The 12952-nt window shown below is 38.6% G+C and overlaps 1 protein-coding gene across 1 annotated transcript; it reads left to right on the top strand.

Annotated features, from left to right (window-relative positions):
• Nucleotides 1–11275, top strand: LOC311295591 (galactose-specific lectin nattectin-like; the record flags this gene model as incomplete). The annotated part of the gene is made up of 5 exons (XM_084417056.1): nucleotides 1–64; nucleotides 245–375; nucleotides 8778–8903; nucleotides 10909–11017; nucleotides 11208–11275. Exons 1-5 carry the CDS (start codon nucleotides 4–6, stop codon nucleotides 11273–11275), a joined length of 495 nt encoding a protein of 164 aa, XP_084273182.1. The 5' UTR covers nucleotides 1–3.
• Nucleotides 11276–12952: the final 1677 nt, after the last annotated feature.

The following is a 12952-nucleotide window of genomic DNA, read 5'->3' on the forward strand; positions in this document are numbered from 1 at the left end:
ATCATGGCAATGCTGAAAAGTTGTCTGCTTCTTTTCATTATCTTCTCCATGGGGGATGCAGAAGGTAACCAAGACATTTATTTTGTAAAAACCCAAACATTTTGGAAATGTACAATATTCCACTGACTAGGATTTGCATGATTAATAAGGGGTTTACAGTGTATAAAGTACACATGTTTTCAGCACATAATCACACAAACATAAAATAAGCTACATAAATAAAAAATAAAAACATTCTTTGCAGTGAATGTTACAAGAAATGTTAATGGACTGGATGCAGTTGATTTAGCCCAAAAAAGCCCTGCCAGATGGATACATTTTGAACGCCGAAGCTACAAGTACTTTTCTCAATCGACAGACTGGATCACAGCAGAGGTAATGTGTAACTAAATTAGGTGCCTTTAACTACATCTAAAAAGACAGATGTAAAGACATGTATGTCACAATAAGTGCATTATCAAATGATTCATTTAAAATGATAGAAATGATTCTGTGGTGAAGTAAGTGCAACAGAAAAAAACAAATGTAATTTCTACATGGAAAAGTTAGTTCAGGCAAGAATTTACAAAACAAAGCAAATTCTATATTAGTAGAATTCAATTCAAGCTTGTAGAAATTAAACCGTAAATATCAACGATATAAAATTAAGTAAAACCTACTCAACTTTTATAATTCTGTACTAAACTAAATTAAATGAATTAAATATAATTAAGTACTTGTCACGTTGTGGGCATAGAGAGTATATACACTGGACACAGCGACCCCATAGGTTTCAACGGAGAGAAGTGAAGCAAATTAGAAGCACTCATTTCCTGATTGCCGAGCGAACTGCGCAGACTCAAACTGAGCTTGACGACGTGGATGTGATGTGAGCAACCTGTCTGACAGTTGTAAGTCTTCTAGTAGCTGTGCCAAGAAAAATCTGAATCATTCCCTTCCGAATCTTGCAGAGACGGAGAGTGTGAGTAGGATCTGTCCATAAGCTAGGAGCAGGAGCAACTTTATGATTCTCTATGGGCTTCTCCCTTGACTTTATCGGACTTTATGCCTCCACGTCCCCCCGATTGACTGCGAGCTTCTCCTCCTGTCTCTACGGTAATTTCCAGAGAGTCGCGTGCTTATGATGCAATAGTTAGCCTGTTTTTACAAAAACTGCTTCTACTGGGCCATAACGTAAGATACAAGGTAAATGGAGCATTTTATACATTGTCGTGTTTCTTTAAAAATAAATAATGGACAAATGGAGTCTTTAAACGCCTCAGATGTATAGTTACGTAAAGTTAATGAATGGGAGTCAATGGAATGCTAACAGCAGGTGAAGGCTTGATAGCCAATGGCGGCCGCTGGGGGTGGTACGGAAATCGAGAGCTCGATTACCCCCCTGGTTGTGGGTTGTGTTCCTTGTTCCTGTTTCATGTATGTCATGTGATCTCTTGTTCTAGTCATGTGATCCTACCATGTGTTCCCTTGTCTGATGTGTCATGTTGTCATTGGTTCATTGTTTCATTGTTCACAGGTGTCCCTTGTCTAGTCATTAGTCCTGTGTATTTAAGCCCTCATTTTTGCCCTGTGTCTATTGAATGTTCTGAGTGTATGAATTGTTCTGAGTTTTGAATTGTTCTTGTTCTGAGTTTCCAGCCTTTGTTTTATGTTTGATAATTAAAGTTGCACTTGGGTTTGCTACATCTTGCCTTAGTGGATCATTCTGTTACAGAACTATCTACTTAAAGGGATAGTTCGGCCAAAAATGATATTTAACCCATGATTTACTCACCCTCAAGCCGTTCGAGATGCATATGTCAATCTTTTTTCAGACAAACACATTTTCAGTTATTTTAGAAAATGTCTTAGATCTTTCAGTGGTTATAATGTGAAGTTATGGGGTCCACTCCTTCAAGTCCCAAAATATGCATGCATCCTTCACAAAAGTAATCCATCCGGCTCCAGGGGGATAAACGAAGGCCTTCTGAGGGTAATCCGTGCGGTTTTGTCGTAAAAATATACATATTTAAAACTTTATAAATGAAAATATCTTGCTTCCGTTTAGTTCAATAGTAAGTATATTTTACTTGATAATAGCAGGTATTGTAGGCTACAGGAGTGCGTTTCCCATACAACGACGTAACTCGCTGCTTCACTACAGTACGATGCATCTTTGAAGAAATCAACTAGCTAGTCACGACTGTTTCCCGAAACCATATTGTTGCAAAGTGGTCGTTCAACCACGTTGGTTTATGACGTCACGCACGTGGATAAGTATTAACTTATTTTAATGAATATGTTTGAGATCTAATTATAGAAGTTTTGATATAAATCACAGACATGGCATCTGATGACTTTCTCATTTTTCTCAGTTATTTTGCTTTATTTCCAGATTAGATCATAGGCTCGTTCTTATAGTAGAGCTCGTTCGCACATGCGCACTCTTCAAAAAATGACGCTTTAAATCTCTTGACAAACTAAAAGACGTAAGTGACATTTGTATGTATTCTAAATAAAAGATAAAGATTGTAGACTACTGAATGTCAGCTTGCTTATTTTGCTTAGTCAAGTCAAGTCAAGTCATCTTCATTTATATAGCGCTTTTAACAATGTAGATTGCTTCAAAGCAGCTTTACAGAGATAAGCGTATAATTTAAGGTGACAGAGATTGTTTTGGCTTTATAGCAGAGTTAAGTTATTTCCATCTAAAGTTAGTTTTGATTGATTTGCTTCCGTCGCAACGATCATTTGTTATTAAATTAGGGGCCGCTAAGACGACACTATTCCCTCTACACAGACTTTAAACGCGAACCTGTGGGACACGCTGATGGCGTTCACATGCGCATTTAGAATGGGTTCTATAGTTATGTGCGTTTGAATATACGCAGGTTTGGAATTCCCTACAAGCCAAGCCTAAACGATGTACTTGTCTTTCCTTATAAATTTTGATAAAGAATTTATTTTATTTTGTTGCTTTGGGGTAGGAACGCGAAACGAATTTTCCCGACAACGCCTTATCTGTATAGTGGTAGAGGGATCCTCCATAGGGAGAAACTAGTTGGCACTTCAGCATTGCGTTGTCATCGGGTCCAGGCGAAGGTCCTTCGTCAGATCTGGATACGGCCTGGATCCGGCAGGCTGCAGGAAAACCTCGGGATAAACACAGATACTAAAATTAGCGTAGATGCCATTCTTCTCATGATGTAACGAGTACATCAGGATTTTTGGGAAGTGTTCCCGGTTCCGGCTGACCTAATATATGCAGCCTAACATTAAATTATAGAAGTCTATAATGTATTATGTGAAAGCTAGGTCAAAGAGATGTGTCTTTAATCTGGCTTTGAACTGACAGAGTGTGTCTGCTTCCCGGACAATGGTAGGAAGACTGTTCCAGAGTTTTGGTGCTAAATAGGAAAAGGATCTACCGCCAGCAGTCGATTTTGATATTCTAGGTATTAGTAACTGGCCGGAATTTTGAGATCGCAATAGACGTGACGGACTATAATGCGTTAAGAGCTCGCTCAAGTACTGCGGAGCTAAACCATTTAGTGCTTTGTAAGTGATCAGCAATATTTTAAAATTTATGCGATGTTTAATAGGGAGCCAGTGCAGTTTTGACAGAACTGGGCTAATATGGTCATACTTCCTGGTTCTGGTAAGAACTCGAGCTGCTGCGTTTTGGACCAGCTGTAGTTTGTTTATTAAGCGTGCAGGGCAACCACCCAGTAGAGCATTACAATAATCTAGCCTTGAGGTCATGAACGCATGAACTAATTGTTTCGCATTTGTCAATGAGAGCATATGGCGTAATTTAGATATACTTTTAAGATGGAAAAATGCAGTTTTACAGATACTAGACACGTGACTTTCAAATGAAAGATTGGTATCAAAGAGCACACCCAGGTTCCTAACCGACGACGAAGACTTAACAGAGCAGCCATCAAGTGTTAGACAGTATTCTAGGTTATTACGTGAGGAGGTTTTTTGTCCAATAATTAGAATCTCTGTTTTTTCAGAATTTAGAAGTAGGAAATTACGAGTCATCCAATTTTTTATATCAGCTATGCATTCCGTTAATTTTGTGAATTGATAAGTTTCGTTAGGTTTTGAAGAAATATAGAGCTGAGTATCATCAGCATAACAGTGAAAGCTAATGCCATGTTTCCTAATGATATCTCCTAAGGGTAGCATGTACAGAGTGAACAGCAGCGGTCCTAGTACTAAGCCTTGTGGTACGCCATACTGAACTTGTGATCGATGAGACATCTCATCATTTACTGCTACAAACTGATAACGGTCAGATAAGTATGATTTGAACCATGCTAGTGCATTTCCCGTAATGCCAACATAATGTTCTAATCTATTTAAAAGAACGTTGTGGTCAATGGTGTCAAATGCAGCACTAAGATCGAGTAACACTAATAGCGAGACACAACCACGATCGGATGATAAGAGCAAATCATTTGTGACTCTAACAAGAGCTGTCTCGGTACTATGGTACGGTCTAAATCCGGACTGGAAATCCTTGCAGATGTCATTTCTTTCAAGAAAGGAACACAGTTGTGAAGATACTGCCTTTTCTAATATCTTTGACAGAAAAGGTAGATTCGAGATCGGCCTGTAATTGACTAATTCTGTAGGATCAAGTTGCGTTTTTTTAACAAGCGGTTTAATCATAGCCATCTTAAAGTTTTTTGGTACGTATCCTAGAGACAAGACGAATTAATGATATTAAGAAGAGGATCTAAGACCTCTGGAAGTATTTATTTCAGTAGCTTAGTCGGTATAGGGTCTAACATACATGTTGTAGATTTAGATGATTTAATGAGTTTAGTAAATTCTTCCTCTCCTATAGCAACAAATGAATAAAATTTTTCCTCAGGGAGACTACAATGCACTGCCTGATGCGATACTGTAGTAGACGCTTGCATAGTTATAATTTTGTCCTTGATATTATCAATCTTATAAGTGAAGAAGTTCATAAAATCATTACTGCTGTGTTGCTTGGAAACTTCGGTGCTTGAAGCTTTATTTTTCGTTAGTTTAGCCACCGTTTCAAATAAATACCTAGGATTATGTTTATTTTCTTCTAAAAGGGTTGAAAAATAAGCAGATCTAGCAGCTTTTAAAGCCTCTCTGTAAGTAATTGAGCTCTCCTTCCATGAAATGCGAAATACCTCTAGTTTTGTTTTCTTCCAGTTGCGCTCCATTTTTCTGGCTGCTCTCTTAAGGGCCCGAGTGTGCTCGTTGTACCACGGCGTTTGACTATTTTTTTTAATCTTCTTTAAGCGGAACGGAGCAACTGTGTCTAAAGTGCTGGAAAAGAGAGAGTTAAACGTTTCTGTTGTAATATCTAGTTCTTAGTTCTAGATAGTTCTAAGCTATCTGGGATGCTGAGATGATGAAACTGATCAGGAAGATTATTAATAAAGCAATCTTTAGTAGCAGAAGTGATAGGTCTCACATATTTGAAACACGGAGTCGGCTTTGCAGCCTTGGCTAAATGCAAATTACACAAGACTAGGTAATGATCTGAGATGTCATCGCTCTGCTGCAGAATTTCAATGGCATCAACATCTATTCCGTGTGATAATATTAGATCTAGAGCATGATTACGACGATGAGTAGGTCCTAACACGTGTTGTCTAACTCCAATTGAGTTTACAATGTCTTTAAATGCCAAACCCAATGCATCTTTTTCATTATCGATGTGTATATTAAAATCACCAACAATTAGTACTTTATCTGCAGCCAATACTAACTCTGATAGAAAGTCCGCAAATTCTTTGATAAAGTCTGTATGGTGCCCTGGTGGCCTGTATACAGTAGCCAGCACAAATCTCAAACGTGATTTATCGTTTACACTATATATTTTTACATTAAGCACCAATGCTTCAAAAGAATTATATTTAAATTAATTACAGTAATTAATTACAGCAACACCACCCCCTTTGCGTTTCAGACGAGGCTCATGTTTATAACAGTAATCTTGCGGGGTGGACTCATTTCAGCAACCCAAGCTTTAGCATTTGCTCATCTGTAATATAGCTGTTTTTTATTTGTTGAACATCAATTAAATTTTTAACCTTAGATGGGTTTAAACGTTTTTTGGATTTCCAAATTCGGGGAACAGACACAGTCTCTATATGATGATAGCTAGGTGAAAGAGGCTCTATGTGATAGGATTTATCTGACCTTGGTGACGTGAGGCCGCTAGCAGACAGTCGGTTTAGCCAGTCTGTCTGCTTCCTGACCTGAGCCCCAGATGGTCATGTTTGAGCTCTAAGACTATGAGCCATATTACTAGAGAGAAGAGCAGCACCATCCCAGGAGGGATGAATACCATCTCTTTTCAACAGGTCAGGTTTGCCCCAAAAACTTTTCCAATTGTCTATGAATTCTATATTATTAAGCGGACACCACCTAGACAGCCAACCGTTAAGCGAACACAATCTACTAACTATCTCATCACTCCTGCGAACAGGAAGGGGGCCAGAGCAAATTACAGTCCTTGACATCGTACTTGCAAGTTCACACACCTCTTTAATATTAATTTTGGTGATCTCCGACTGGCGGAGTCGAACATCATTAGTGCCGACATGAATAATGATCTTAGAGAATTTACGATTAGCATTAGCCAGCACTTTTAAATTTGCTTTGATGTCAGGCGCTCTGGCTCCCGGCAAACATGTGACTATGGTGGTTGGTGTCTCTATTTTCACGTTCCGTGTAATAGAATCGCCAATAACTAGGGCACAATCATTCTCAGTGGGTGTTTCACTGAGCGGGGCAAATCGATTTGTTATGGTAATCGGAACGGAAGATAGCCTGGCAAGCCAGACCTACATCAAGATGTTAGGTCTGGAAACTCACCATAGACACGGCTCAATCCGAGGGGCGGGATAAACGGCTGTCTTTCAAATTCCCTCTGCACGCAATAGGACAGCGCTTAAACCAACCAGGGTTGCATTTCCCGAAAGCATCGTTGGCCAACTTTGGTCGCAAGTTCCGTCGTTACCAATAGAGTTCAATGGACATTGCGATGAACTTGCGACCATAGTTGGCCAACGATGCTTTCGGGAAACGCACCCCAGAGCGTTTTCCCAACAGCGGAGCTTAGTTGATAGATTCAACTTTTGCCATATCTGGCCGGCAAAACGACGAACACATCTTCCTTTTTTTAAGAATGACTTAAGTGCCGTTCTTTGCTCTTTTCTCAAAGAAAAACTTAACTCCAAGTCCTCCAGAGTCGCGGCCAAAGCCGATTCGAAAGACCGTTGTTCTCCATCAGCAGCCGTCATTCTTTGTTTTCAAGTGGCAGCCGTCACAACTCTGTCCTCATATGTTAAGCCCGCCCCCGCCTACTCTATACACGACGTGATTGGCCTGACCCAATTTAGGTTTTTGCAGCTAGAAGGTCTATTGAGAGTGCCTAGACCCACCTGGCTGCGAAATACATTTTGCTGCCGCTAGGGTGCGTCTAGATTTCTAGGCTAAACGGAAGAGTGTTTTTTTGATCCGCGACTAGAGCGATCCCTCACTGTCACCCATTTGCCCGGCTGCACAGGCTACTTCAGCCGGAACCGACTCATAAAGTGTTCACTATGCTATGCGCATCCAAAACATCTGAATCTCTAGCACTCTTACTATCCTCAATTAAAGTTTGGATGCGTGTTTCTAATTCTGAAATCTTCTCTGTCAACCTAACTGTCTCCTTACATTTATCACATATGAATCCTATATTGCCGACAGAGAAGGCTATACTAAACATGTGACATGAAGTGCAGGTGACAATAACAGGACAAGACATTACTCACCGTGTTTGTTGACTGATTCTTACTCACCTGAGCTTTTTATGAACTCAAAGGCGCGGACGCGCGAGAGAAAAATAAATAAATAAAAATAGCTGCGTGCACGGGTGGCGCGTTAACAGGCTAGCGAATTACTAGCGTTTTGTGCTAGTAGTACTAATAACAAAAGCTAGCGATGTCAGGTTAATCTGAGATGTTGGGTAAAATGTAGTAGTATAAACAACTAGAAATGGTAGTAAAATGATGGTTCAAAACAAAGAAATATAAGGCTAACAGCCTTACAGCACCGAAGCAAACAAACACACTCACAGCAGGCAGCGAGGCAGACAGGAGCAGGCTTAAGATAAGGATTTATTGAGTCCACACGTCATGTAAACTAGAAACTATGCTTTAACCACAGGGGAGCGTTTCCCAAAACCATAGTTGCTAACTAAGTTAGCAACTTTGTTGATTGCAATGCAATTTCCCATTGCCAACCAACTAAGTTGCTAACAGATTAGCAACTATGGTTTTGGGAAACGCACCCCAGGTCGAGAGCTGTCGTTCCAACTACACAACTTTGCGATGCTGTTTGCGAATGTTCGTTAGAATGATGGTTTCGGGAAACACCGACTCGTTGAACTATGCTGATAACGACGGAACTTGCGAACATAGTTGGCTAACGATGCTTTTGGTAAACGCATCCCAGAGCAGTAGCAGTAAACTTGACTTAAAATGTGTTTTAGTGCAAATTTAGGATTTTAAAAAGTAAATCCTATTTTTTCAGTGATATTAAAGACACCTACTTTAAAGTGGGAATATTATTTGTTTATATTAAAACTTTCTTTATTGCAAATAAATAGTACAGAAAACTGGTACTGAGAAAATAATCAATTAGAGCAGACTTTATTTGCAAATGTCAAAAATGTTGCCACTTGCTTTATGCCAAAAAAAAAAAAAAGATTTTGTATTGACAATTCATTTTTTTTTTTTTTGTCTCTTTAGATAAACTGTCAAAGTATTGGTGCGAATCTCGCATCTGTGCATAATCAACAGGAAAATTATTTCCTGCTGAATCTGTTGCCCTCTTCTTCCACACGTACTTGGATTGGTGCTCATGATGCTGTAAAAGTAAGTTCAATTGTCTGTCCACACTCTAAAAACAATGGGTTAAAAATGTAAGGCCCGCTATATTGGCCCAATTGCCGGTTCGCCAATACACGGGGAAGGGATCACGTGTTCTGTCCTTACTCGTGCAAAATATTGGTTGGTCAAATTTACAATACATTTAGTTATGTATTCTCTCGTTAATTCATCTGACTCCATAAATGAAAGGTTTTAATAATATCTGTGCCTCACTAAAAGTGAGTGAACGTTTGACTATTCTGTTTAACTCTTCAATGAAAATAATATCAAAGTCAGTTAGAATGATCAACAATGTAACAATTTATTATGTCAGGTAAATGTATCATGCCAATTCCATAATCAATTCAAAGATAATCGATACAAAACATCAAATGCTCTGGAATAGAGATAAGATGCAAACCCAACATTTAAGAAATACGTGAGGCTGAGAGATCTACATCTCCCAGCCTAACGGACCCATCTGAAATACAGAAAAAGGCCCCGATCTCCCTGCTGCACTTCCTTAAATAGACAAACCTTTTCACCTGGAACCATGTAACAATAGAAATTTGCATGCAGTGGTCGCATCTTCATGGGGGTGTGGGACCATTTGCTTAGAGACCAACCCCTCCTTGTATGCTAGTTATCCATAAACCTTCAAAAACCTTATTACCTTGTGTTTTACTTATTCTGGAAGTAGGACATTTGTACCAGTCGCACTGTGACATTTTAAATGATACCAAACATGAAAATACTCTGTGATAATCATTCACATTAAACTATACATTTTCTTGGGTGATTTCAGGTGAGCATGAGAGACAGGGGTGAGGGGAGATGGAAAGAGATGTAGATTAGATGACTCGGAGGTGAGACTTTCGTCTCAATGGTGCATGAGAGCCAGTTCAAATGCTAATCTCCAGAGAGGTCCTTTTGTCCTCTCAGGGCCTGGTCACCCCCAAAACAGACTGTCTGGAATTTCCTAATTTATCAATTCTTACAAAAACAACCCACGAGCTGGGTAAATATAGGACAGAACTCATGCTGGGTTTATTTTACAGCAAATTGGGTTGTTTATTTAACCCAGCATAATGAGTTGATTAACCCATCAGAGTTGATTCTTTTCTTTTACAGTACAGTATATTTTATATAATTTTTAATACATATTGCTAACATTTAAGCTTGTTTAAGAAATATTAGAAGTAAAAATTAAACATTCATAAGTAATTCAAGTGTAATCGACCAGTCTCTGTTGTCCAGTTTTCACCGTAACGGCGATGGATCTTGTGCCGGCACTTGGGTCGTGTTTAGCAGGGGAACCTCTAACTTCAGACCGCCGCCCTGCATTTCTCTCGTAGCCGAAATATAAATGACTCAATAACCTGTCCATAAACAATCAGTGTACAGTTATGAGAACATATTTTAATACCACACGTATTTATGTTCTGCATATTTTTGAATAAAATTTTATGCAAGGCATCCGGCGTTTCCATCAGGCGAAAAGACTAACGTGAGTCATACGACACTTGTGTAGAATTAGTGACTCTCATCGCGCCCCTGTATTTGCCCCTGTGTTGCTTTGCATAAAATGTAAACAATATACAGCACAATAACGAATTTATAGATGAAATAAAATGTACACAAACCTGTATTTTACAGAAGACATGCACCATTTTGACAGTGCTGTGCTCTCTCCTGAAGTGACCTGTGGCATAAGCCTACAATAAATAACACACCCAAGCTGTGGGTAACACAAGAAAACTACCCAAATACTGATAAAATAACCCCCCAAAAATACCTAAAAGGCTCAACCCAGGATTTGGCTAGAAAAAAAGAATCCAATTTTTGTTTAGAGTGTTAAGAGACCTATCGTTTGTCAAACTAAAAATTCTGCTTTAAACAGTAAAGGCAAAGTTTCTAATGAAGATGGTTTGACTTCAAATCTGAACTTCGCTTCTTCCTGAAGTCTGACAACAGTAGTGCACACTTTGTATTCACTCTCTTCACTCTTTAGGATGGACGTTGGTTGTGGAGTGACGGAACTGTGTTTTTGTATACCCACTGGTGCACTGGAGAACCCAACAATGGTGTTCTCGAGAACTGTTTGGAGATCAACTATTCCTGTAAGAATACAGTCTGTTTTTTTAATACTTTCAGTTATAATTTACTATCCTACAATTTTACATCATACAGTAACATGAAATGACTCAATTTGGATTTCACAAAGTGCCTTAAGTTAAATATTCTATTTTATTTTGATTCTAACACCACTTTAATGATCAGAATAACTTATTTCATTATTCCACCTTACAGCTAACCGTTGCTGGAACGATGCGCAATGTTCAGACTCATTCTCCTATATTTGTGTTAAGGACCTGTGAGACCGTCATGCTGCTCCACAGTTACTTTGATTTAACTACATTTACTACATCTTTCCAATATTCCAAAAATGTTATTCTGAAATCAAATCTCTTCTCAACTTTAATGTCTTTTCCATATCTTCTCTCAAACACTCATCAAATTAATAAAAGCATTGAAAAAACAAATTGTGCATTGTGAACAATTAAAATCATGTATGTAAAAATATAAGTATATTGTGTAGCAAGGTTTGAAGATATGAATTAGAATGGCATTAAATTATATCATCATCAGGGGCGGCCCGGGCGGGGTTTAAGCTGCACACATGCTTCATCACTGGCAAAGATTTTTTTTTTCATCATTGGCAAAGAAGACATTTGCATTTTTGTTTCCTGGATTATAAGCAAATATGCAACTCATCCAGGGCCCTTTTTGTTTTCTGTCGTAGGCTATATAATATACCAATATTTCAGTGTGAGAAACCTCTGCAAACAAATCACAGATTGAGTGAACTGTTTGAATGAATCAAACTGAATCACGAACAATTTCAGACCATTTTCTAAAACTGTTCTGATTCTAAACCGCTGATAGAAAACACAAAGGACATGATCATAAAAAAAATATTCTCGTTTCGAATGTAATCAGCAATATTTTACTGGTGCACAGTGAGTATTTCAAAAAGGGTCTGGTATCGCAAAAAAAAAAATTACTAAAATCATTTTAAATCAGCAATCTGCATCAAATTGTTTTTTTTTTGTTATGGCAGCAAATTAGTTTTTGGTTTAGGCCTATTTTTATTTGTTTCAACTAGTTTTAATAACATCCTTTTATTTGTACATGGACGTCAGTTAATTTTACACTTGCACAATTATTTCGCCAATTCATTATCTTCGAATTGCGGTGATTTCAGTGAGCAAATATATGAGTTAGTACATGCAAGTGAATCAGTGAATCGATTCTTGGATCCAAAAACATGTTTGTTCATGAACCAAATAATTAGCGTCAGCATGCCAACATTAGGCTTGTTTGAGATGAGCAAAATCTGCGCAGAACCGATCACCGGTGATCCCCGTGAGATGCATGCTGCAAAAAACTGGTCTACTATTTCCGGGCTATTTCGAAGTGTGGATCCATGCTCACTATGGGTTCACTGACATTCATGAAAATATTGAAATGAAAATACTGTAATAGCTCAAATCATTAAACGGGCCGACACAATCACTGTATATGATGATGTTCTTGATGGGAGATTCAGAGACAGACTGAATCTGGACAATCAAACTGGATCTATGACCATCACAAACACCACAACTGAACATGCTGGAGTTTATATATAGATCAACAGCTTCAACGGGGGAAAGATCTTCAGTATCGCTGTTTATGGTGAGTGTGAGTCATTTAAAATATTTAAAAGCAAGTCATCATCACAAACACCATAACGTATTTGGTTACTATCGTAACCTCGGTTCCCTTTCGAGAACGGTCATGTAAAATGCCGCACTAAGTAACTGGTTGCCTACTGCGGCTCAAGATCCCTGAGCTCACAGAAACAAGCCAGAACCCAATTATACATTGAAAAAGCCTGGACACCGTCGGGCCTGATAATATATATATATATATGTTCATACACCCATATCCAACCTAATATACCAATAAGACCGGACACCGTCGGGTCTTTTATGTATAAGGGATATCATAAC

This window comes from Rutilus rutilus (assembly GCF_951802725.1).
Source record: "Rutilus rutilus genome assembly, chromosome: 8".
NCBI classification, from domain to species: Eukaryota; Metazoa; Chordata; class Actinopteri; order Cypriniformes; family Leuciscidae; genus Rutilus; species Rutilus rutilus.